Raw genomic sequence first — 27,199 nt, 5'->3', positions numbered from 1 at the left:
AAAACTTCTGAAAAGTATACGCAGGTACTTCATAAACTCTATCCACCCACAAAGCAATTTTGCAACAATACTACTATTGACCAGAGGGTGTCGCTAACGTACAACATTTAAGATTTACACGTAATTTGACCACTTTTCAAAGTGAAAATACATGATCGAAATGGCGATATTTGTATTTAGAATTTGTTGTCTGTTCTTAGATGACAGAAACTGTATCATGGAACCAAAATGCATTATCAGACATGTCCCACTGAATTTAATACATTTGTTGAAACTAGCCTCTGCATTTCCTGAACAAAGTAAACTGTGTTCAGATTAAGTCTGTTCTCTTCAATGACAAATCAGTTCAAAACGCGTTTTTTTAATTGTAAAAAGAATTTTATTACATTCTTAAACCCACAAAGCATGTCACCATTGTGCAATAACACTTGTGTTAATAAACCACTCTGGCTCTTATATCCATGACATGACATAAATTACTTCTCATATACAACTATCATGATTCAATATTATTAATAATAATAATATTTCTTAAAATAGAGTGACAATATCATATACAGAAGGATCATGACCAAAAAAATAAGAGGGAGACGTATTTAAAAATGCTCTTACAAAAAATAGAATTACATTTCTCCAAAAGACGAAAAGGACACTAGCGTAGACTGAGGAGGGAAATATGATGGTACGTATCAGGACAAAATTGAAGATCACATCAAAACCAAGACAAGGATCAGAGATTACAATTTTATATGCATTTCACTTTTTTTTTTTTTATAACGTTTTTCTTGATTTGTATCAATATCCTATTAAATCTATAACAATTATCAAAAGGGTTCTATTCCTTGATATTTCCTGTAATCCAACATTCACAAGAACTGTACACAGTGATCAAGGTTTAAAGGTCATCTGCAGTTTGTCAATGCCAAGTGCCTCGTTGACACGGCGGGACAGGACAGAGAGCCGAGCTATCACCCTGAGGAACTTCAACCGGGAACATTTTGTCCCGTTAAAATTGCGGCGTGGAGGATTGCAACGATTGAGGGGGAAAGAAATAAAAAACAAGAAAAAAAAAAAAGTGCTTAATTAAACATTCTCCGACAAAGTATTGCACCTTGTTACAATCCGGCCAACCCTGCGCATGAGTCAGCTTTGAATTTATCATATTAGAATCCAAAGAACCTTTAAAAAAAGTCTATGCTACTTTAAAGTTCACTGTTTGGCAACAAAGGCCTAATTGCACAATCCCACTGTGCCGCCGCAACGACGACGGCATCTCGTTTTTGTTTTGTGTGCGCTGTTTTCATTTTTCTTTTTACACAACTTGAGAGCATCCGTAGGGGCAACAGCACTGTCCCAGCAGTGCCACGCAAATCCGATCAAAATATTTCACATCCGGTGTATGATTGTCTCAATATGCTACACGAGTGCTAGCTTGCGCGGAATACTGGTAGCAATTTATTTTTTTTTTTTTTTACTTTCAATGTTAGAATTTGGGGTAGAATTTCAGGTTAAATGATTGATTTTGCGTTATAAAACAAAATATGCATGTGAGGTTCCGGGTATTTTTTGCCATTGTCACATTCTACATTGTCGTTCTGTCGCTTTAAAAGGCGGGGCCTAACTTGGTGAGTGACGTGTGTGCCAGCATATGAGTGTACTACATCTTGTGCAGAAGCTTTTCAGCATGAATGTTTGAGAGGGAATGAGGTAGTAAAGGGTCAAAAGATTCGACTGAGCAACCTCCAAAGTTGAGTGAAGATTTTGAAGAACCAATCGGAGCTCCAAATTTGCCTCCAAATTTGGTGTTCAAGTCACAAAATGTCGGGAGGTCAAAAGGAGTAAACCTCACTTATTCACAAATATGCTGTAGTGAGAGTTGGCGCAGATAATAAATCCCTTCCAACCGACGTCTAAGGAGCTTAACTAACCAGCGGCCCATCTGTCAACTCTTTATCCTTTGGCTCCGCCCCCTCCAATCAAAACATGCTGTGGTCATATAGCACATAATAGCTTAGTTCAAATGCTCAGAACTTTAGCTATTATAATATTTTAATTTCTGTAAAAAAGGGAAAAGGTGTATTTAAAGTCCCCATTATGAGTCAGCCTTTAATTTTATTCCCGCTAATTCCATCGATAAAAAAAAAAACAGATTTTCCAATTAATTCTCCCCTGGATTTTGTCAAGAGCTAAAACACCCTTCCATGGTACAGGCAGGCAGCATGTGTGCGACATGGGCGCATTTGTCTCCTACAAACGACTATAGAAACACTATATAGATATCGATATATAAAATGGAAACTCTAAAAATAGATTCACAATCTCTCTTGCGACTCTCCTCTAAGTGGCATATGCAAAGGGAAAGGCGCATGGGACTGAGGTAATGATTGCATCAAAAGGAGCCCATTTACTTCAGTGTCTGAAGGGGGGAAAAAAAATAAAATAAATACCTGCATGAGACGGGGAGAGAAACAGGACTGAGATTGATTGGTGGTCCCTTTGAACGCTTTGTTTGCACGGCGAAAACCTTGCGAAAAGGAGACAACTGATGCTGAGTGACAAGCGGTGGATTGCTACCACACACAAAAAAAAAAATAAAAAAAATCTGCGAGGTAAGTAAGTATTCAGTATGTACATTCGGAAACAGCCCTTGAGGCTGTGCTGAATGCTCGAAGGGGCCGCGTTACATTCAACCATAGCTTACTGGAGCTCTGAGAACTGCACACATATGCTCTTAAAAAAAATCATTTGGAAAATACAAATTATCTAGGCCACTCTTGTATCGTTTCTCCCAGCTCTCTCCAAGAGAGATTTAGCGGGCACCCTTGGGCGCGGCGGCGGCGCCAGAGGGGGGGCGGTGTAAGTCGGAGCGTGCAGGATTGTCATCGAGCTGCAGCCACATGGTTTGGCTTGCTCGCCCCCTCCCTCACACGGTCTCCGTTGCAGACTCTCTGTTTTGATTTTTCAGTTTGGTTTTGAAGCGAGCGCACGCTTAACATTCTGTGGAGTCCGGGAACGTGAGTTCGCTGCCAAACACCTCCCGGTAGAGCGGCGGGAAGGTGTACGCCGTCTCGGGGTGGACCAGACGGAAGAACTCCAGTTTGTCGATGTGGAGCATGCAAATGGACCTCATGACGGGAAGTTTGGACACCATCTGGAGGAGGAGGAAGTCGGTGGGAAAATATTCGGGTGGGAGGTGGCAAACAGCAGACGTACCTTGGTGAGCTTCTCTTCGGATGCGCCGCCTTTTTGTAAGCAGCGCTGGAGGGCTACGTAGACCTTCTCCTGAAGCTTCTGGATCTGTTGCACATCCGTCAGCCAGGGTCGGTCTAAGACGGAAAAAAAAATTAGATTTTAATCAAGCGGCTCCAATTAAGCGATCGTCTCAAATGGTATTTCGCTCACCTGGTGAGAGCAGCACAGCGGCGGTGAAGAGGGCCATCTCCTCTTCAGACATCTGGATGCGACTCAGGCTTTTGGCCAAGTCGAACACGGCCGCCACCAGGTCGTCGCAGCCTGGAGGAAGCGGAAATAAAACGTCGTCATGGATACGTCAAGGATGAGGAAGAAGCGTGAGAAGATGGAAGCACTCACCGAGCGCTTTGAAGAAGTGAGCGGGGGCGAACCTCCCGTTAAAGAGGAAGGTGTTGTTGATGGGGTTGTAGGCCCGGCACATTCGGATCAGAAGGACATCCATGCAGCCTGGATGGGGACAGAGGAGAAATAAAATCACATTATAAATAAAAATAAGCAAAATAATCGGACCATATTGTGGCATTGCACACTGCTTCGAAAACTCATGACAAGGTTAATAGTTGCGTAACTAAGTTTCATTTTGAACCTCAGCAAAGCCGTCACTGGTGAATCTGGTTTGCCAAAGAGATGATGTCACACATTCCTTTGATACGCTGATATGAGCGAGAAGGTCCAATTAGTCCGATTGTGAAAAAATATCAACTAAAAAAAAATAAATAAAAAATCTAGCCGAGTCTAAAACGATGAGCCGTGATATCCACTGAAACACAATGTCCAATCGACAGATTCTCCAGAGCGTGACGCCACGCGGTCCAAACAACGGCCGCCATTCTTCAGCCGGAGCACAGATGGGGGGCGCTTCTCAAGTCACGCTGCATGCTTGTGATTCTCGAGCTCTGTCAAGTCGGCGGCCCCTTGAGGCCATTCTACCGCGTGTGCACTTTTCATGTGACAATAAGCACAGCTATTACAACCAAGCAATAAACACGCACGGCAGGGGAGCCATATTGCCCAGAGGCCTACTTCCTGGCGACAACAGCTCCCAGCTGAAACCCAACGTGCAATTTTTCAAGTCTTACTGACCTGCTTTGAGGAGGATAATCTGATCATTCTGACAGAGGTCCATGAAGCCAGAGATGCGCTTGGCAAACTCCACCACGTACTGAATGGCGTTGGTGATGTGAACGGCACACTGTTGCCACATCACTTCAGCCGACTGACAGAAAAAGAAAAAAAAACATCAAGAAAACACGTTCGCTACTACTGACGGCTATAGACGTCAATTTGAAACGTTAATGAATTCATCAACCTACTTTCGATTGGTACATTCGGGTCTCTTCCACGCTGTACGTGGACCACGCCATTCTTTTCAGCTCCTCCGTACTGTATTGGCTCGTCTCGATATGGGACTTCACCACGCACTGAGTTATGTGCTCTGAAAGGATTAGCGATATTAGCGATAAGATTACCGTCATGCTCCAGATTGATTTTCCGCATGCATTAGAAAAGTAGCGCTCACCGAGTTCAAGCAGGGAGCATCCTTCGGGCAGCGGGTTGTGGATGGCGTGCGAGAAGAGCCCAGAGTCGTGCAACAGCTGATACTCGTGTTTGATGCCGTGATTGCCCTCCGTAAAGTCCAAGCCGGTCTGTTCCGGTGAGCTTTGAGAAGACGAGCTGCTGCCGGCGCTACCGGCCAGCATGTCCAAGCTGCCGTAGTCGCCGCCGCCCCCGTCCTCAGGGGTCAGCGGCAGGTCGAAGAGCAGCCCGTCGGGCAGCATGCTGAAGTCGTCCAGATCGCCCAGGGTGGTGCTGGACACTCTTCTGTAGGCGCGGTCGCCGTTCTCTTCCCGGGCGGCCGCGCCGGCGCATTCTTGCGCCTGCTGGTGCTTCTTGACCTCCGCGTACAGGCTGTCGCGCTGCTTCTTGGACATGCGGCCAAATTTCACCGCTGTGACAAGCACAAATGATGTTTAGTGGCTAAAATAAAACGGCTGTCGTAGACATGAATTGACAAAAATAGCTCATGTATTGTTGCAAAATGTCAAATGAGTTTTATAAAGTGTGCTAATTATTGGAGCTACTGTCGTATTTGTATGCGTGCCTAGTCCTAGTGAATGACGTAAGAAGTTGGAGTTGCCGGGTTATTGTTTGGACGACAATGGTCGCAGCTCTTTGTGAGTTAGACTGTGTGTTGTCCACATGCGACGGCTAAATAAGACTGTAATTGCTCCATTTTCTTTCTTCGAGGGGTGGCATAAGTCAAGCTTGCGTAAAGCTCTAATTTTGGCTCACGACACAATCCAAGAAAAAAAACAATGGTTGATAACTTGTTTTGCATGCTAAGTTTATATTTAGCGTGTCTGTAGGTTTGTTTTCCTCAAGCTTGCTCGGTGTTGAATCTGCTGATCGGAAGAACCAACCAGATAAAGGTTTGTCGTAGGGAACATTTAATAAATGTTTCATTGGCATTTTCTGAGAATATTGGGGTTTATAAAAAAAACATATATTTTTGTTTTGCTAATCTTCTGAAATATTCTTGGCCACCCCGTGGCCACCCCAAGAAAAAAAAAATCCTAGTTCCGCCAGTGCACGCGATATAAATAAGTCGGATTGTATCTACTCAACACAATAGCTGTGATTGTTTTCACACATTCCTCATGGCGGGCGAATTAAAAACAAGCTCTCAGTCGCGCACCAGTTCTTCGTGATCTTATTGGAAGCCGGCTTTTGAACAATGAGTGCGTGACCGTCCTCACCGTCACGGCTCATGCCCAGAGCGAGACACTTCTGCAGCCGGCAGTGTTGACAGCGGTTGCGATTGGTCCGATCGATTAGGCAGTTTCTCTGTCGGGAGCATGAGTACATGGCATTGTTCTGCTGGCTGCGTCGGAAGAAACCCTGAACAAAAAAAAATAAACGTTCACAATCCGATTTCAGTTGGGCGGTGGCTACAAAAAAATACTTGGCAGCATTTCAGGTGTAATAATCTTAATGACAATGACGCAAGCGAGGACTCACCTTGCAACCTTCACAGGTGATGACACCATAATGGATCCCTGAGGATTTGTCCCCGCAGATTTTACAGGGTATCACTTCGATTTGAGCTAGAGAGAGAAAGAAATGGATGACTAAAAATTCTACAGACATATATTTTCTTTATCCTCTGTGGAAAAACGTGTTTGTCTGCATCGTTACACCGCCCCCGGTGGACAAGTTACGTACATCAGAAATTCATTCCAATGGTGAAAGATGATTTAAGATAAAAATGACGGCTTTACGAGCATGGTCACGACACAACTTCAAATCTTTTCTCAAGGTACCACAAGATTCTTTTTTTGGAACGATTGTCACAGCCACACAATACAACTCGAATGGAATGGAATGTACACTGACCAGTGAAAGAGGGAAATGCTGCGCCTTTTTTGAGGAAGAGAATTTGCTTTTTATCTCGTCCACATTTAACGTAAACACTAGCATTTTTAGCTAGTTCTTATTTAAAGTACACATTAGCATTTTTAGCTAGTCCTTATTTAAAGTACACATTTACATAAGCTACCTGTCAAAACTCAATATTTAGGCAACGCTAATTAAATAGTGTCAAGCATGTTACAGGTAGTCAAAAACGTCACACGAGTGGAAAGGTAGTGCAAAACGACAACGACGGCGAACCCAGCACCTTCCGTGATTGACACGGGAGCCGGCGTATACATTATGCACCTCCAGTTCATTGTGGAAGCTTGAGCCTTCTTAGCAAGGAACAGCATGTTCTTTTCATTATGTTGTTTATCTAAGTAGCTGGGCCTCCTCAAGCCCAGAATAGCAGGTCAATTGCATTAGCCGAGGCTCGAGGTTATAAAGTTTCATGGCTCGCGCCTCTCCGTCCCTCCTTCTCTTGCTTCTCCTCTAGGAAGACCAAAATGCTCATCGAGCAAAACAACTTTTGAGAATTTGGTCAAACTAAGCAGCTATTGTGTTGACTGCTCACATTTTCCTTTTGGGCAAAAAATAAATAAAGAAATCAGCTTTTTCACATTTATTTTTTTTTCTTTCTAAAGGCTCTTTGATAAAATACTCAGAATTGAGTTGGGGAAGAGATGAGATCTGCGTCACGCACTTGAAAAGAAAAAAATGAGAGCTATCATTGAAATAATAAATGACTTTGTTATTTTTCATCCACACTTCCTGTACAATGGTGACATATCTGGTTTTATGGCCAGCAGTGTAAAGATATGAATGCATAAAAATAAATAAATAAATAAATGTCAGTTTGGGAGGGGGGGGGGGGGGAATTGCTGCTCCTTCTATTGCTCCTCCGCCGCCCCTCCCGGCAGCCTGTTATATAACCGCAGTCTGGCCGCATTCCACAAATGCACGCATTGAAAGGTGGTTGCCCCGACAACCAAATGACGTTCCTCCTTCGCCCGCCTCCGCTCTCATTGTGCTTTTTGACTCGCCGCCTCACCTGCCAGTCAGCTGAGCGGCAAAGTCGGGCCTGCCGGGCCTGAGCTGTTCCACTGACACACTTTCCCATTCATGCAGCAGGAGCCCCCCCCCATTTTAAGGCTGACTAGGGCCTAAACTTTTACAAAACATATCACTGCTGACAGATTTCAAACGGCGAGTCGGTGGTTGTTTCGAAACTCGCCCGACATCTGGCTTTATTCAAAACGTCAAAGGACAGTCGAGTAAGAACAGCTGTAGCCAATGGCGGCTCCCGACTTGTTGCAGCATGTCAAGTATCGAGAGTGAAATTTCAGCTGTGCCCATACATCTATTTTTTGCTCCGGTTGCAACCGACGGTAGACGGATCCCGCTGGCAAATAAACGTCTGTGTAGTAACGACATGTGAGCAACAAAAGCTAAAGACTTATTAGCATGAATGAGATAAGAGGGGAGGCAATTTATAGCAGTGGTGTGACACGAATTAAACTCGTTACCTCCGCCAAGGCGGTTTAGCAGGATTGCGCAAAAGCAAATGCGACTTGAGCACTTAGCTCAACGCTTGCCTCATTTCTGAGCGAACATCAACTCACAAATTTGGATTTTAACCATTTATGTTATTTATAAAAATGTGATCGTTTTAGTCACGTCTGTGCCAGTTTTTCGCTCAGGACTTTAGAAGGGAAAAGTGTTGTAAAGGCTTGTCAGAGCGGACTTTGCTCTCTCATCCGAGCTAATCAAACAGTCCAAGGTTCTGTTTACTCGCTCCTTACCTGAAATACTGTACTTAACCTACTTTTGGAAAATAACGCTTTTATTTCTATTACATATCAAGTAAAGGCAGACGTTTCAAATATGTTTTGCCAGACAGTTCTTCCAATGACTGAGACCGTCTTTCTAAGAAGCGACTCGGCATTTTAACCTCTCTGACCTACCTTGAAAACAAAATATGACCCGACACCCGTTAAATAAATAAACTGCATGTTTAAGTGATTACTGCGAGTGTGAGGTGACAAGTGCAAAGGGGCCCGTGACAGAGCCCTGTGACATGCCTCGAGTGCAGCCGGACGCCGCGGGGGCATTTCTGACATTTACGGCCATGTTTTCTGGACTGACAGGAATCGCAAGATGGCCGCAGGGCAATTCATCATTTGCAAGCCACACCAGATCGACTTACACTTGCGGTGCGGAATGTTTCCAGCCGACTGGGAGAGAACAGTTTAAAGCATAATGCAGACACAACGCAATGCTGGCGGTCACAAAATGCCCATAAGGCATCTTTCCATCAACACACATCCGAAAAAGGACTTTTTAAGATTTGGAGGTCAGCCTTTTTTTTTGTATACAATGAAAGGCGAGCAGTTGGATAAACACTTAAAAAGTAAATTATCTCTAATTAGTTGCGGCTAAATCATGACCTCATTGTTGTACCGCTATAACTCTGCAAATGTAATGTAATTATCATAATTAAACGTTATTAACCTGTGCAGCCACCTGCTGACATTCATTACGGTAACAATGGCGGCACATAAGCACTGAGTCATTTTTTTTTTTTCTGGTGACATTTTCTAATTTTAAACAGGTGCTTTGTGTCAAAATAAGGGTTGGGAATAATCGACATACCGATCCGATGTAGGTCATTATCTCACGCGGATGTAGCTTTAGCGTCAAACGCTAGCATTTATTCAGTTCACCATATTTCCAAATAGGAAAACGGGAACGAGGTTCGTTCCATCGTCACATTATGTCAGTGTTTCCCAATCTTTGAGCCAAGACGCATATTTGACATTGGAAGAAACCTCAAGACTATGAAAAGTACATACAGTGAAATAATAATAAAAGATCTCGTCTCAATTTACTCAGAAACTCAGTCTCAGCGTGACAGCTGGTGTTGTTTAGCTGAGCGCAAAGATGACACGCGTCGGAATTTATTACAGGGATTGAAAATAGACGCGCAAAGATGAGAGGAATCATTTTCAGGCCAATTAAGTGAAATTGGATAATTTCCCATAATAATCATTTTGCTTCCAGGTATCAGACCATCGCTATTTGTTAGCTTTGGAGCACACTGAGGAATTCAGTTGTGATTTTTTCGCACAAATGAAAATATTGGAGTGGCCTTGAGTTTGACTACTTTTCTTCAAGATACCCCCAAATAAACGTCTAAGCAAAATATTTATTTACGGAGCTCTTGTAAACACGAATGGTGTCTAGATAATTGTGGAACGGAATCTTAGCGTGCGGTCGACAGCGAGGGGAGAGGGCACCTTGACACATACCGAGTTTCGCAGTGAACTCCCGCAAGGTTGCGCGGATAGCGGCAGGGAGGCGTTCTTGGAGAGCACTGTGCGACCTTTGCGGCACCCCCGGGGGGCCTTTTGATCCTCGTGAACTCAACACGGCTGACTGGTTTCATCGTAGCGCGGCAGTCAGAGGGGAAAAAAATAGCCCTTGTTTTCATTTAATATGAGGCAGCCTTTTTATTCCTCAAAAGATTAAAATAATATAAAATTGGTTTTGAAATATGACCAATTATAATTCATAGGATTTGATACCGATTCAAATTAGGATTACTCGTCTATGCTCAACGCCAACCGAAATTTCTTATCCGATCCAACTAAACGCAGTCGCGGGTCTCGATCGTTCCCTTGGGTTGATACGAGTAACCCAAGCTGACAGAGGAAACCGAGCTTAACTCGAGCCTGATGTGCCTCGTGTTTAAATGTGGGCTTGCTGTGCCCATATCCGGCTTTGCCACAGCGCTGACATCATAACAACAGCAGGGACACCTTCGGACACTTACGTCTTGCGATATACAGGAAAGGAACACTACTTAGGCTTACCACGGAAAAAACAAAAGTCGTGGCGATTATCAGGGAGGGCCAATTAATCACATCCTTCGCATTAATTACTACTTTCCTTTTCACCACAGCTTTGGCACCATCTTGTGGAATTTTATTTCATGACTAAAAGTTAACAAAAAATGCAAATTGATGACTTTTTCCATCAAATAGCTCAGGAAAAAAATCGCGACTGGTGGAGGTGGAAAAATACATTGATTTTTTTTAATCAGAAAGTTCAATTTCCTTTTACGTCAGCTCATGCTAGTGCAGATATGCTTACAAATAGATATTGAGTGCACACAATAAAAGATGAGCATCCTTCTTGATTGGAAAGTAATTTCAACAAACACACACACACACGAACAGTAATCCTCAATGACAGAACTAGGTCAGTGGAACACCTCCTATCCTCCACCTCTACGTAACACATTGTTCACCATACCGATGAAAACAAGAACACACTTGACCGACAAAAAGAAACACTTGTGCAATATTTTACAGTACTGTAAACCCATTTTTCTTTAGTATATATAATTCTAGTGGTCAAGTGGGACACACATTGATGATATTTAGTGTCAGAAAATGAACTCGGTCAAGCTCGGAGCTGATGTTAAAAGTAAATAAAAAATGGTGAAATTAAACAAAATAGGCGCGCAAAGTGTCTTTCGTGGAGGTTTGAATCAACCAGCTCGCACCCTCCCTTCGCCATTCCCTCTCTCGCTCTTACATAACCGCAGTAAAGTCACCAGAGAGGCAACGTACGCACTCGGAAAATAAGACCGGCCACCTTACAAACTAACTCCATTTTGTGCAAAGATGCAAAATTGCAACGTATATTTGACATAAAATAACAATATCCATTTTTTTCTCTATTTTTGGTATTTTTCAAGGTGCGTTTAAATGCTTTCCAAAAAAGTGCGCATTTCAGCCTCTTATTATTTTTGCAGGAATTCCAAACTTTGTTGTAACGGCAAACTTACCTCTCATGTCGTCGATTTATTCTATACGAGTCATGAAATTCCTCCTTGGTTGTGAGGTGGAGAAAAGAAAAAAAAAAGCCGGGGTGAAAACTGAACTTGCTCCGAACTGTAAAAACAGCAACTCCTCATACGGCTCGTGGAGCCTTTTCGCCAATGGGGGAAAAAAAAGAAAAGAAAGCGCGTCCACGATAGGATACTTTGCGGTATGTAAAAGTTCGCCCACTTTCTACGCGGTTTGCCTTTGCGGTTGGGTCGTTGCGGTGAACTCTTGCGTTGGTCGGTCTCGCAGCTTCTTCCTTCCTGCTCTGCGGCTGGCGCTAACCTACTTTAAACGACGCGTGGACTACACATGATCGTCACCCGGCCAGGCAGCCAGTCAGCCAGCGAGCGTGCCCGCCCGCCGCGTGCGTGGCCCGTTGTCGCCACAGGCGCGCGCACGTACGCACGCACGCAGGCAGGGCGGGTGGCTGGCGCGCGCGCGCGCCTCCGGAGCTTCTCTTCGCTCCCTCTCACGCGTGCGTGAGAAAGTGTGGCAGTGTGTCAGTCAGTTCAAGCCGACGGCCACGCAGCGTGGGAACTACTACACGGCGCGTGCGAATACAGCATCTAAAAGAAAGGCTTCATGATGGAAAGCAAACTTATCTTTCGCTCCTATTTAAAAAAAAAAAAAAAAAAAAAAAAAAAAAAAAGAAATTCCACGAGAAACCTCCTGGAGGGAAATAAATTATTTATACCGACTGCACTTTGGTACATTTTTCGCCCTTGGACCACAGTCTCCTTTTTTTTTTTTTTTTCTTCTAACACTAATGCTTAAGTGCAGTGTACGTTTGCCACCATTTAAACAATGCAACTTTATGTAACTTTATTGCCGTAGCAGAACTAATAGAGGGCTACAAAATGAGGTTTGCAGCTGTTAGGCCCATACTGTAAAAATACACACATTGCAAAACTATAAATATCTATAGCTGCAGTACAATGAGTAATTAAAAAAAATAAATAAACAAAAACGAAACGGATATGGATGCCAACAGTACATTAAAATTATAATTGTTACAATAAGTTTGTCTTGAATTCAGGGCTCTAAAAGAATTGTTTACTATCAACTAAACTGCATCTTGTTGTGACGTGATGTGAAGTGAGCTCACTGCTAGCACGTAGCATCTCAATTTGTTGCTCGCAAGTCAAAGCAAAAAAAAACCTTCAAAATTGGGTCAGTTGCGTTTCAAGAGGTGCCTCCTCCTGATTTCTTTTTGGATACATGCAACACTGGAGGAAGTTCATTATATCACCGGATTAACAAACGCTAATCTCATTTGAGGGAATTACGTGAGTCAACGAGTTGCTTTCTTTCATTGGGTACACTGACAGTGTGTGTGTGTGTGTGTGTGTGTGTGTGTGTGTGTGTGTGTGTGTGTGTGTGCGTGTGCGTGCGCGTGCGCGTGCATGTGTTTTTCCATAACACATTTTCAAGAGTTAGAAGAACGCATTTATCGCGATGAATTGTCCTGCGCAGATGTCGATAGGAGCAAAGGCCGCCGGCGCACAAAGCCCAAACATTAATAACGCTGACTGAATAATTGATTGGCCGACGTGGGTACCAAGACGAGCGTATCATGTAACGCGGGCGCAGTTATGAAATGAGGAGAGAGATTATGGTAAGTAGGTTAGTGGAGCAACACGGAGCTTTCACACACCCCTCCCGCTCGGGACGCTCATGCGCCCTCGCCGCGAGCGAGCGTTCGACCGGGCCTCAATCGTTGGCTTCCCAGAACTCCACTTCCGCTTGTTGTTCCCCTCCGAGCACGTCGCCATTCGTTTACTTTCTGTAAAGCAGATAAAACATTGGCAAATAAACGCCAAACGTTCCCCCTGTCTTGTTTGACAAGCACAATGATGGGAAATGTGCCGTCTTGATTGTTTGTTGCTCGTATTCTATTCTCCCTCCGGCCGTGTAAACTTCCACTTCCTCCCGTTTAGGCGGGTTGTGTTTCCTTCCCTGATCCTGATCTGCCACGACGCTGGGATTATATTGTGTCCTTCGGCGTGTCTGCAAAGCAGCCAAGCATCCATCCGGCGTTCGCTGCCTGTAATGACACTCACCCGCTGACCCTGAGACTTACGTAACCACGGCGATGCCCAAATTAGACCAGCGGTGGGCGGCGGGGTCGTTGTATCGTTTAAAAGATCCGCAGACCTCGCTTGTTATCTGGAGTGACTCAAATCAAGATTCGAGCCATTGTATATATACAATGTGCTATAGAAAACAACCACATAAATAAGTGTCAGTTAGCTTGATGCTAGCACACAATGCAAAACTGCATAGATGGGCTAATAGCATGTAAGCACAGTCCAAGCAACGGATATTTCAAGACAGACTTCCAGACATATATTCTTTTATCCTCTATAGCCTATTTAGCAAGTCAAATAGACAAGTCTATCCTTATTTCTCGAAATAACCCAGCTTTGACTCATGCCTGTTGGCTATTTTGCACAATTTGCATTGCTTTTGAGACAGCAGTTCTAAGAGTGCACGTTACAGTAGCTTTGAAACTCTTCTTTGTTTGTGTCTAAATTACTCTTACACTGCCTGGCTTTGTCCAAAGTCAGCACGAGTTCCTTTTTTTAAATATCTGTAATTCTTATCAAGTACAAAGGGACCAAATAAGAACATGAAAAACAAAGTCAGTCATAAAAAGGCCCTTTGTGGCTTTCACTTTTGCGTATTTGATCATCCCCGGTGTGCTCGACGCACATTCGACCAGGCGAAACCGGCATGTATGTAAATCCTGCAACGGCGAGCGGATTATTTTGGGAGCCAAGCGCCCGTAATCCTCTCTTCTCTCCTTCATCCCGCTGAAAGCTCTCTCCGCTTCTCCTCTTTCCGACGGCCTCTAAGCCCCCTCTCACTCTTTTGCTCGCCCCTCCCTGTATCCTGTAATCTGGTTTGGTTTCGAGCTTCACCTGCTGAAAGGTTCACGTCAATAGGTCAGTGTGTTAAAGCCGCCGGGCATTTCCTCCTGTCGGTTGTCATCGCAGTCATGTACACACGCATATAAACACGGCGAGAGTTATAAAGATTGTTTTGAATGTCATTCTCCTGAATAATAATCCTGCGATGAATCATCGCCGGATGGCTTGGTGGGGTTGGGCGGTGTCGGTAAATCGCAAATGTTTACAGTGTTGCCATATTTGGCAAAATGTCTCCACTGGGGAGTGAGCAGACAAACTATCAACACGACACAAAAATGGAATATAAAATAGAATATTCACTCTTTGTCACCAATTGTTGTTTTTGTTTCATGCTGTTCACCACTAGGTGGCAGACATCACCTTGTAGCCCTCCCTCATGCTTATCTCCGTCACAGAAGAAGAAACAAAATATTTTTTGGGGCATTTAAGAGTTGCAAAATTATTTGTTTTATTTGTAATTGGACTTTTTGTAAACATAAATTATTTTTACTAATGGACCAATACAGTGATTTATTTATTTATAATTTATAAATAGCACATCTGCTCAGACTTGGGCCTTTGCATATATGAAGCGACCTGTTGCTGTCACAGAGACACGAGGACACTAACGGGGGGTTGTAAAGGTAAAACGGTAAACCCAACAACAAATGTGACATCCTCCGAGCTAAAGCAACTAACTTGCCCTTCAGCTCCCTCGTAACCTCACGTCCTCTCTCGGCAGCTGCCGCTAGCGTCGCTAAATCAAAAGCTGAGCGACCACATGACGCCGTCTTGTTTATTTGCCATATTTAAAGGACGGGTGTCCAATTTAAATTGAGATTTACTGCCCTTCCCACGTGGCTATCTGTCCCGCTTATCAAAACAGCTCTTCTGTCCCGTTCCCTCGTTGGCGTGGTGACGAGGCTCTCGATGCGAGGATAGAGGAATGAACATTAATCTACTCTGTGACCCGAAGAAGATTACGGCAGAGATTACGCTTGTGACATAAACACACACACATAAGACAAAAAAATATTAAGTAAGAGTGGATGGAGACATGTTGCCTGCTGTGACTTACGTCCATCTCGGCAAGAAGTGCTCGCCTTGATCCCATCTGCTGTTGTTGCCCTTCATTGTGAACCGAGCCAACCTGTTTTCATGTCTCTGACGCGTCTCTTCGTTCCTTTGCACGCTTGAATCAACGGGAGAAAGAAAACGGAGATTGCTCAGGTTATGACAGGACAGGAAATGGCATCAATGAAAGGAGGCTGAGGGTTACTGAGAGGTGGAGGACAAAAAGGAAAATATGGGATTGGAAAGAATAAGAAAAAAATCTGACAAGGACTGATAGAAAGCAAAGTGACAAGACAATGAGGAACACCTGGACGAGACTGGAGCGGACGAAGTCGCTGATTGGTGGATACAAGAGGCCGGGCTGACAAAAAAACGCCAGAAATGGGGAAAATAACAAAACAAACATGACTAATCCAAACAAAAACACAGATGGGACAAAAAGTTTAGATTTCTTTGAAGGGGCCTCGGAAATGAGTCGAAATCTTTTTTCGTGAGCCTGCAAATCTTATGTGGCTGAAGTCCTTACAATATAATTTATGGGCCATCATGAGCAGTCATTAACCAGACAGAAGTTACCAAATTAGATGAACAAGATCAGGAAAGCGTCTGGACTATCTGACCAACTTAAACAACTGCTTTGGCCTACTTGCACTTTGCCGCCGCAACTTGACTCATTGCTCCAGTCTCAACTAGTTTGCCGTCTCGACAAGAACGGAAATGTTGAGCTACTAAATCCACACTCGAAACCCTAACTGAGTCTTAGAACCTTATTTTAAATCCCAAAACCTGTTTTCTAAGACAAGTCTCAAGGTTTGTTTTTTTTCCATCAAGACACCAGAGTTCTTATTTCACCAAGACACAAAATACACGGAAAGAGGCGCTGCGTGAAAGCCAAGCGAGCCGATTGGCCGAGCGGGTGTCCCGACAATCCGAACGATGATACTGAAAGCGGATCTGTTCTTTGCAGCTCTTGCTTCCATGACAACAAGTGTGCAGGGCCCCTGACCCCGTGCCGCGTCTGCTATGAATCATCGGGCCGGCCGGAGCGTACGGTAACGCCCACAAATGTACAGCACACATATGTGCATCCAAACACGTGTCGAGACACAACATATGTTTTTAAAAATGTTAGCTAATCCGGTTGATTTCAATATGGGGAATCATTTCATATTCACGTACATTTGATTTTTTTTAGCTCAAGTCCAGGAATCGAATCAGTGTTTTGAGGACCTTTGACACGTCATAGCCTGTTTACTGCTGCGGATTCGGGGAAAGAAATGTAGGCTTGTTAAGGTGAAAGGCGCCTTTCGAGCGGATGGCATGCAGAGACTAATGACCTGTCCTGGAGGCTGAGGCAGAACCGCACCTGAATTCCCTGCGTCAACATACACAACTTGGAGTGTACACACACAGGAAAAACAAAAACATATCGCCATTTATATATATGATCAGGACAGCTAATGCTAATTTGAAATGCTAATGTTTATTTGAAACCATCACTGTAGTCTGATTTGGAATCCTAACTCCATCCTGAAATCCTAATCTTTGCTTTAAACCGTGCAGCTCAAATGTGTCAACGTGAACAAACATAACCGGGCAGAGCTATGAGCCTTGTGGCATTCCACTGCTGCTATTTTATTTTCCAACATCAATCTCAAGCCTCGATCACGTCAACATTTCACGATTCCAATCCAGATTATATCTCAAATCGACGAGGAACCAGATTTTTTTATTCATCGCATATAAAAACAATGATTTGATTGACTCTTGTTCAACTCCACTAAGGGAGTGGCGACAGCTGTTTTCCGTTGTGCGCGTCTGGAGACAATGACTTCAAGTTGAAAGAATTCCAATCTGTAGTTAATCCCGGTTACTCTCCATAAATATGCTGCATCCTTTCTGCCTCACGCGGATGAAAAACGAACATTTCTGAAGCATTTCATCAAAAACTAGCAGCCGCATTTATTACCCACGCACGCAGTTGATTTGTCGAATAAATTGGATTACAGGAAGAATGTTGATGTGCCTTCATTATTTCTGCTTGCCCTCACACTTTCTATTCTGACACATGCCTCCGGGCAATATTTAATACAGCGACGTTACAGGAAATTAGATCATTACTGCAACTCTTAATGTTGTTGTTCCCCCCCCCCCCCCATCTGGTTTACCTGAGACAAACAAGTTTTGTTCACATTGCACCAAAGTAGAGGAAGAAAAACAACTGCAGACTGCAAGACTACCTTTCTCCCGGACAATAGCGTTATTATTATAATTTGATAAAGGCAATATTTACGCCGCCTTAACATTCTTGGCGAATTATATTTGCTGCTTTTTACGTCAACGCAGTGCCAACGAGAAAATGAAGTTGAGCAAAGTACAGTGTAACTCTGCATATCTGTTTATACATCAGCAGACATCATGTAATACTTTGGAGACGGTACGTACTTGGAAGTGGCCCAGATTGGTAGAGAAGTGTCAAAAAGGGCATTGTTGTTTTTTTTTTTTGGAAGAGGGGCACTGCGAAGATAATTTTTTTTGACAATGATTGGTTAAATTCCTTCACAGTCCGTTTGCATTTTTTTTTTTACCATATTTTGAAGAAAAATACCACTCTCCTTTTTACATGCTAATAACTGCCTTGTGTCTTTATTATATGATAAAAATCCAAAGCAGTCATGTTAATTTTTTTTCACAGAACTGGATACTCTTTAAATGCATTAATTCAGCCGCCGAGGAGAATGCTAATAGAAAGTAATGTGCATAATATTCACAAGCTAATGAAGACAAGTCGATTCACGCGCATGCTAACCGTGTTTCATCGTCTCGAAATTAATGTTCAGTACAGATGCTTCAAAAGCTGCTCCAACAAAACAGCGTGTCCCCAAAAGTTACAAAACATTGATTACCGTAATTTTCGGACTATAAGTCGCACCGGAGTATAAGTCGCACCAGCCATAAAATGCCCAAGAAAGTGAAAAAAAACCATATATATGTATATAAGTCGCTCCTGAGTATAAGTCGCCCCCCCACCCAAACTATGAAAAAAAACCGCGACTTATAGTCCGAAAACTACGGTAATCCTTCCAGCTCTAGTTTAAACTGTATAAAAATGTTATTATGGAATCCAAACAATCAAATATTGTTGCTTTATTCAAACACAGCCATCTCTGCTCTCCCGCCCAAATGAAAACTTTTGCAAAAGTCCACACCCCCTCTCCCTCCTCGAACTGTTGCGCCGGCATGAAGCAAAAGAATACAAACAAGAAATTCCTGTCACAGTGCGCTTCTTCCCCATCTTATGACAGCAACTTGTGATCGGTTGCGCAAGCTTCAGACAAACTTAGCAGATGGATTATGGACGGCCATAGAAATAGACAAAATATTTTTTTGCTTTGAGCTTCCTCATTCTATCAGCCAGCCGCAGCATTGTACAAGTACAAGTTAAGTAACACCGTTGATCATTTGGTTCAATTCCTGTGCTTACCTTCCCGTTACCTCGAAATATGTAAACATCTTTTATACTGGCGGTCAATTTGACCCCATTTGGGAACGGCCCTCGCAATGCTCAAAGAATAAAGATCTTATCATCCCACTATTGAGGAGAGCAACACAAACACACACACACAAAAACACAAACAAAAGCGCATACTGTCATGAGTACACGCAGCTGCTCATCTATTGTCATGGCGACGCATCATAAGATGCTCTCATGGTTAACGGTAAACATGGGCTCCATCTTTCCAGCTAGAGACTATTTAGACAAAAGTGGTGTGACGCTGGTGTCGATCTCGAAATCTGTACAAAAGTATATGGTCACAGTGATGACAACCTCTAAATAAATTGAAATGAATTTCTTTCAATGTCACAACTCTTCATCCAAGGAATTGTGTAGGATGAAAAAATCTGCTTTTTAATTACGATGCGCCTGTGTGTGCCTTGGCCACTTGGGGTCAGTAGAAACGCAGAAATACAGCTAGCAAGACGGTCACAAATGCTCAGTAAGCTACAGTAATATTTTTTCTTCTTCGTGGAAGATAAAGAATATAAGCGTTCCAATAAGTGCTCAAATAAATAGCTGTATAATTTGTGTTTTTTATTCTACATTTTTGTGTTTTACCAACAACACCAAATGGTTGACATACTTAACTTCTTTGCATGGAAACACCGCCTGCTCACTTGGTCATTTTGTTCCGTTCCAATGTTCTTTCGCTTCTAAACAGACAGCGAGTGTGGGTCACTGTCTCAATTTCCCACCTCATCTTTAATGGGCCAACCGTGCGCTATCGGCTGGCGATCTCCATTGGTCTAATCCGGCCCTCGTATGGTTTTACAGCACAGCGCTAGCGCTGGAGCTAATCAGCAAAGCCGGACCTGACACACTGACACACATTTACAAACCACAACACACACTTCCACCCGAAGCCATGTTTGTGTGTGACTTTTATGTGGCTTTGGTACAAACGGGTGGCGCTCGACACCCCGGACCGGCACGGGCAACAAAATGCAACACAGGAGGGCCTCAGCGAAGCTTTGAAGCCGAGAACCTGTCAACGGCGAGACGGACGTGCTAAGCAATATTTTATGCTGCTGCCGATATTGTAATTATACAGAACTAATTGAGAAAGAGTCTAATGTTCCGAGTGATTCATCGGCGTTCTCAAAAGAGGCCCAGCCAATATTTGTAGTTAATTATGAAGCCGTTTCTCAGAACCATGCAAGTAGATGGGCACACTTACTTTTTTAATCATTCAAACAAGTAAAAATACCAAATTAACTTGAAATAAGTTTTAATATTCTCCTGTCAATTAAATTTCTAAGCCAACCAACCAAAAGAGATCCGAGTTGCATTTAAAAATCTATTTTGTGAGACATCTCATAAATGTTTGTGACCACAATGTCACTCGGGTCGTTGCACTTTCGTGCTCATGCATTAATAAAGAACTAAAAGGTCATCCACTGCAGTTTTTGTGGCGTAGAGGGCTTTTTTGTTGACATACAGGAACATCGTATAGCGCTTAATGGGAAAAGGAAACAGCACAGCGCGGTGCGGACAAGGTAGACGTGACTCAAAGTCTCGTCACGTAGCCTCAATTTACAGCACTTTTACATCCCGGCTAAACGCATCTGAAATATATTGAACTTTGAACCACGTTACCGTGGCAACAACTACATTTCCCCATTCGAGTGCTCGGGAGGACAATGGCGACGAGGTAATGGCGTGCTCACACAATGCCGACAAACGCACCTTTGTGCGGGCGTGGAACACAAAGGAAGAGGACATTTAGTGGCGGGGGACGAGATTGAGAAAAAAAAAAAAAGTCTACATTCAGGACAGGACAAAAGGCCTCGTTGATGAAATTGTGTTCTGCTCCACTGCCCCAATAAACTCTGACGTCAACAACTGGAGAACCAAAAAAAATCTGATTCAGACTTTAGAAGCTTTGCTGAAACTATGACGGAATATCAAGCAGGATTCCCACCGACCAGTAAAATTATTCTAAAGCCAAAAGTTTAAATCTTCGTGTTTAAATCTACGAATAAAACTCTTTCCACGGGCTGCTGGAGGTAACGCATTCAACAGCTTTTCCATATTTCACATGAGTAAATAGCTGGCAGACGTCTTTGCGAATATATTGTTCCGCCGGATCCAGGCGAGCCAATGAGGAGACGCGACGGCTCAGATGAGGACGTGGTGTCAGGTGCTTTGGTGGCGATGTTAGGTAAGACGCACCTTACAGACCAAGCTGTCGAGTTTAAAAAACAAAAAAGAGCCACCCACGTTGGAAAGAGGTGTGGAGGTTTGCGTAAAAGGGGTTCCTCAAGGCCAGAAGGGCGGAAGAACTTTAATGAGCAAACTGCTATTGCGGAACTACTAATGTGGAAGAAACAACCCAGTGGGGCAAATATAATAAAAGTTGCTGCGCGCACACCAGGTGTCCCAATACTTGGGTCCGTCTAATGTGCCCGTTATGTCACCGATTGCCGACGGGAAGCTGTACATCGTTATCATTTGCCAATTAGGCCTAAATATCGACTTTAACACCCTGCTGATTATTCCAATTACACCTCTGCGGGCACGACAGGTTGCCTGCTGTAATAAGGCATTGCGCCTGAGACACATGCGTGTACCGAGATTTTCTTCCTCAGGTTTCAAGTCTGTGTTCTGAGAAATGTGCAATGATAATGTACTGATCTTTCCAGCTTGAATATAATTAAAAATGTCAATAATGCCGGCGGCCATGTTGATTTTAACCCTTGACCCCTGCGAGGAGCGACACGTCTATTAATGACTGCTGTTTGGTGCCGCTTAGTGGTCGCTGGTCGATGCCAATTTAGTGGTGTATTTCAGCGGCTGCAGAAACTGGAACTTACATCAAGTAAAGTTTTCAGTCTAGAAGAAAAAGTATGTGGATTCAAAAAACGTTAATTTACCTAGTAAATCCAACAGTGACAGTAAACAGGAGAAAATAAAATAAGGCTCTGCTGACATCTCGTGTTTAACGCTGGTATTACATGTTTGTCATTACTTTTTTAAGGGGGGTAGAGTTCCCTCTAGTGGATATTAATGGTCTTACAACTGCATAGGCGCTGAAGGTAGAATGTGGCATAAAAAAAACAATATTAAAAAAAGCTAGTTAAACACTATGTACAACGTACAGTATTGATGATGACAAGAAAAAAAGCTTCATGTCCGAGTGGTTTATTTAGAATAAGAAAAGTGACAAGTCTCCAGGCGGAGTGACAAGGGGAGAGCATGGGACAATGTGCGGAGAAGTGCACAAAGGTATGTCCTGTTGTTTGTTGCTGTCGTGTCATGTCATGTTACGATGCCATTTTAGAAAATGTCATGTAGAGCAGTGCAGCGTATTGTATAGAATTCAATGTCATGTTTTGTCACGTGACGTCATGTGGCTTCTTTGTTTTCGTGTAATTTAATGCAGTGTTGTGCAATCTTTTTTTTTACTGCAATGTAGTGTTGTGTAATGTTTTGACGTAGAATGTAAATGGAATGTAGTGCAAATGTGTGTTGTGCAGTCGCGACATCGCGCATGCACGTGTGACTTGCGGACACGAGCACGCACTTGAACGTACGGTACAAATTCACGCGCACGCGCGGGCGCGCGCACAAACAGAGGCTGTGTGGACATGCAGCTACTGCACTTAAGTTACACAAAAAGAATCAAGATTATGTACACATGGTTGCTTGTCGTGTAATTGACAGCTGGCTGGGGCGGGTCGCAGGAAGCTCCCCCGTTTTTTTTAACCTCAGGTCTATGTGACCCCCGTTGAACCCTAACGTGATAGTCTTCACCTTCATTGTCCCACCAAAGCATATTTCAACAGAAGAATCAGAATTAAATTACACATTATTTCACAAAGCATAGAAAAACAAACAGGCCAAAAGGAAACAAGATCAGTGCTGATTAAAAACATCAAGTTTACATTAAAAAATAAAATAATAAAAAAGCAGATTGTTTGTCAATTCTTATTGTGCTCCCATGTACACATTCTCTTAAGCCCTGATTCTCTTTCACACACACACAATGCTGAAAAAATATCATCGATGGATCGACTTGGACTCGATTTTCATCACACAAGTGTGGACTACAGAAAAAAGAAATCAAATTGTTCTTCTTGGAGCAACTTCTTGATTTTCATCTGTTTTTGAAAGTTTCCCCCCCCCCACATGAACAACACACAAGCTGATCGATAGCAACAAGCAGGGTCAAGACATAAATGTGTGTTTTTTTTATGTGGGTGCACAAACGCGGAACAAGTAAAGCAATTTAGCACATAACAAGCCTTTGACCGTGTCCTGTCGATTTGGGGGACAAAAAAGGTTTTCATGTGAACAAAAGTGCTTCAACACAATACAGGAGGTGGCAAGCGGGTGAGGATGAAAAGTGGCAGCATGAAGAACGACGGCTTTCGTAAGGATGACGCTTCACCTGAATTTCTTAGTTCGCAAATAAAAGTACGCTGGTGCCTTGAGATACAAATGACCCGACTTACATTTACTGTCAAACTCAAAGCAAGAATTACATTGTGTATTTCAAACAAGCATACATAGGCTCAGCCTTGGTAAATCCTGCTTAGCTCGATGCTAACTGTGGTGTTTATAACACGGAACAGACACAAATGCTGGTGCAACACGTCGACAGATAATATGAAAAAATATTGAGTGAGTTTTGATACTCTAATTTGAATGTCTGCGTGCGAGAGGCCCTTTTCCATGTGTGTGTGTGTTTTATGCCCCTGATGAGCTTCTCGAATGATCACGCAGGTCGCTGTCGAGAGGGCCGACGTGACCGCAGTGATTTTCTCGGCCTCGTCACACCGCCACCGCGTACTGGAGCTAATCAGGCATGTTTAAGCGGACACGGCTGACCGAGCACGCCTCGTTCGCACTCGGCGCCGAGACACAGAGCGCCGCGACGCTAATGACCTGCTTCCAGCGCTAATGCTGCGACTTAAACACGCTCGCCCCGCATGACCTCATCTTCGTCTTCTTCCATTCTTGCTTTCATCCTTCTCAGACAGCACCGGCGGCTATTTGCTGCGCCACTCTCGAGACACCCCGCTGCTCGAGGAAAATGGTCTTTGGCGTTTAAATAGAAGGAAGAACTTTGAAATGAAAAGAGTTGACTAAAAAAAAGCCATTACAGTACATTCTTATCAGGACATTTCTAATTGTTCATCACTGCATCCATGATGGGTTCATTTATAAGCATGACGGGATGTTTGAAATTGACATCAGATGAAGCGCTCCGTCTACAGAGAGGCAAGAAAGGATGCGAGCGAGACAAAAGCAAAACAAAACATCGGGGAGTGCGGTGAGAGCCTCCAGACCCAAACGGAGTGGCCGTCTGTCTTCTGAATGCAGCTTCTGTTATTAGCGCACGCTGAGTGATGACGCCAAAAGGGATGACGGTTGGCAGTGGGACAGAAAGTCCTGACAGAGCGCTGAGTCATGCCTGACGCCAATCACTTGGTGCCATAATACTTAAAATGACCAACCAATCAGAGGACAGAAAAAAATGCTGATGTCACCAAGGACCAGAGCCTATTTAAGCCCTTTTAGGATGAATTTGAGATTGGATTGGTTAACAAAACCGCGCTTCAAACCCCCACCACTAGATGGCGGCAGCAAACTTCACAACATCGCGTCACAATCGAGTCACATTGGTTTCGGAAATGTGGGCGTAGCACTAACTTATATTATATTTAATGCTTTAATGATTTAAAACAAGTGTTTTGAGATACAAACGTGAGCCAATTGCTCATATCTCAAGGCACCCTCATAGCTTATGATTGATTCTGAAGTCTCTGGGTGGATGAGATTGACATGGCGACACAAACTGAAATATGAGCGGACAAAATGTAACATCCATTTACACATACTGGAAGCCACGTAGCCAAGAGAAAGGCAATGGAATCCGTTGAAGCAATTCTATGGAACCGATATTAGATTGCAAAAGTAGATGAGTGCTTGTGATATTGTTTAAGCCACCACTGACTGGGCTGGTCTGGGCCGGGCCCTGTCTTATCTCCCAAGATGGATGGATGGGTTCGCCCTTCCTCATTGCTATTCCGTGAGGCGAGCTGTCTGACTCTTAGCGGCTATTTGTTAGCGCACAAAGAGGCTCAGTGTTGGCAACGAGCGAACTGAATGGAGCTCCCGAGCCGCCCGAGTGAGACGGCACCGGACGGCCGCAGCTCACGTTCGCCAAGCTTGAGGTCAGGTCAGATGAGACCCGATAGGGAGGGGGGGGGACGCGATGGAAAAGGGGCTTTGTTCATTTTCCCAAAAAGCCCTTTACTGAGAAAACAGATTGGAAAAATCATCCTCTGGTTTTCCTCTTGTTGATTATTGCTCTCCTTCACGCATGTTAAGCTTTTAAACGGCCATGACGAGGGTCCACAAGTTCACTCGGCTGGCTCGTAACAAGGACGCGCAATGTTTACTTCTTCCCCGGGATGGGCATAATCAAAAACGATTATCCCGTGAATTGATTGTTAAGCATTCAGCGGGGTGTAAACGATTAATGGTGTGTTGAAATAAATAAGCCTCCGTTGATTAGTCGACGCTAATTTCCTGTCCAAATAACACTGCAAGTTGAGCACCCACACTTTGGCACGATGACTCCTCCCAAATCATGTCCAAATGTGATTAACAGGCTTCAACCGTGTTCGGGGAGGGATAAAGTTGACGCCCAATCGGTTCAGTCCCAAATACACGCACACATACAAACGCACGCGGACCTCCGTGTGTGGGCGGGGCAAGAAAAGCACAAAGTAAAATATACACGGTGGTGAAGGGGTGGCATCGCAATCGTGCCTCGATAAGTCCAAATCGTCCATCATTGTCCCCACGCTATCATTTCGCCCTGAGGCTCCGCCTCCTTAAGCAGCCCATAACCGTGTCCTGCGCTCCGCGGGTCGTACCACTAGCAGAGCGAGAGGGGTGCGCCCAAAGAGGAGCGGCCATGTTTGAGTACAAGTGTCCCTTTTGCGTCTCGTCTCTCTCCCTCCAGTCGGCTGAATGACGTCAGAACGTTGAATGACGGCGAGAGAGGACAAAAAGGGAAAGTAAAAGGTGGAGGGGGGGCGGATTGGTTTCTTCCAGTTGTAGGGGGGGGGGGGGTCGCTCAGAGAGATTTCAGTGACCTCACTGGACACTCGGGGTTCTCTCGCTCTTTACAAGAAGGTGGCTGTAGTCGGCCAGTTGTCCGAGTCCACCTCGGAGCCCGTGCATCTCCGGCCTGATGAGGCGCTGGGGGTGGTACGGCACGCCGTTGTTGCCGTTGTAGTTGAGCGCCTCGTGGCTCCAGCGAGGCTCCCCGTAGTCCGCGTGAGGCGTGGGTGCCGAGACCACCCGCCGCCGGTCCGGAGACTCCTGCGGCGTGCTCGGGTAGATGTAGTCCCCCGCCGAGCTCCTCAGGGCGCCCGCCGGACGCCCGGCGCCGTTCCCGCCCCGCTGGGCCGAGAGGATCAGGTAGCGCTGGCGCTCGGCGTGCGGCGGCAACAGAACCTCGCCCGGCTCGTCAATCCGGACCATTCCTCCGCCGCCTCCGCCTCCCTGCAGGAACTTGGAGCTCAGGTAGATGACCGAGTTGTTGGGGCAAGGAGGCCCGACGGCCGTGAGGAAAGTTTGGCTCTGGTCCCAGTCGGTGTCGGGCAGTCGCATGACCCGTTTCTGCTGCAGCGGCGTCTGCTCAGGTGTGGGCAGCAGGCCGGGGTCCAAGTCCCCCTTGGGCCATCCGTTGGCTGTGACAAACGGGTTGTCCACCTGAGAGTTGCGCCGATCGCCTCCGCCCGTCCTGGTCACGCTCATCACCGAGCCGCTGCGGGCGGGCCCGAGTATGTTCTGCTCCTTGTCGTTCTTGCGACGGGCCCCTTTGGCGCCGCGGCCGTGCCGGTGTCGGTGACTCATGATCCAGCAGACGGCCAGGCCGGAGAAGAGCGCGCCCGTGGCGAAGGCCGAGACGGCAGACACCACCAGCAGGTTGACGGACACCAGGCCGTCCGGCTCCTTGATGAACGTCTCTTGAAGTAATCCTGGGGAGAAAAATGCACAGGAAAGCTTTTTGGTCAACAGGCACACCGTAGAAAGTCTTTGGTGGTTGGATGGGTTGTGCTGGTTAATGACTTTCATTCCAT

General features: G+C 44.6%; 2 protein-coding genes across 4 annotated transcripts in view; both read right to left on the bottom strand.

Annotated features, from left to right (window-relative positions):
• Positions 1-748: 748 nt before the first annotated feature.
• rorca (RAR-related orphan receptor C a) lies at positions 749-11,928 on the bottom strand. Its single transcript, XM_037250230.1, has 10 exons — positions 11,516-11,928; positions 6,271-6,356; positions 6,009-6,150; positions 4,772-5,200; positions 4,566-4,687; positions 4,336-4,468; positions 3,592-3,699; positions 3,403-3,513; positions 3,214-3,326; positions 749-3,151 (listed from the first exon to the last, which is right to left on the bottom strand). The coding sequence occupies exons 1-10, from the start codon at positions 11,520-11,522 to the stop codon at positions 2,990-2,992; spliced, it is 1,413 nt and encodes a 470-aa protein (XP_037106125.1). The 5' UTR covers positions 11,523-11,928; the 3' UTR covers positions 749-2,989.
• Positions 11,929-22,222: 10,294 nt separating this feature from the next.
• sema6bb (sema domain, transmembrane domain (TM), and cytoplasmic domain, (semaphorin) 6Bb) overlaps positions 22,223-27,199 on the bottom strand; it is a 73,347-nt gene continuing 68,370 nt past the window's right edge. For all 3 annotated transcript variants that reach the window (XM_037249088.1, XM_037249087.1, XM_037249089.1), the window contains one exon: positions 22,223-27,097. In XM_037249088.1, coding sequence (XP_037104983.1) covers positions 26,208-27,097 — 890 coding nt within the window. In that variant the 3' untranslated portion in view covers positions 22,223-26,207. The remainder of the gene's footprint in view (positions 27,098-27,199) is intronic.

Source organism: Syngnathus acus, chromosome 4 (assembly GCF_901709675.1).
Source record: "Syngnathus acus chromosome 4, fSynAcu1.2, whole genome shotgun sequence".
In the NCBI taxonomy this organism is placed as follows: Eukaryota; Metazoa; Chordata; class Actinopteri; order Syngnathiformes; family Syngnathidae; genus Syngnathus; species Syngnathus acus.
This window is presented reverse-complemented; position numbering and strand designations above follow the sequence as displayed.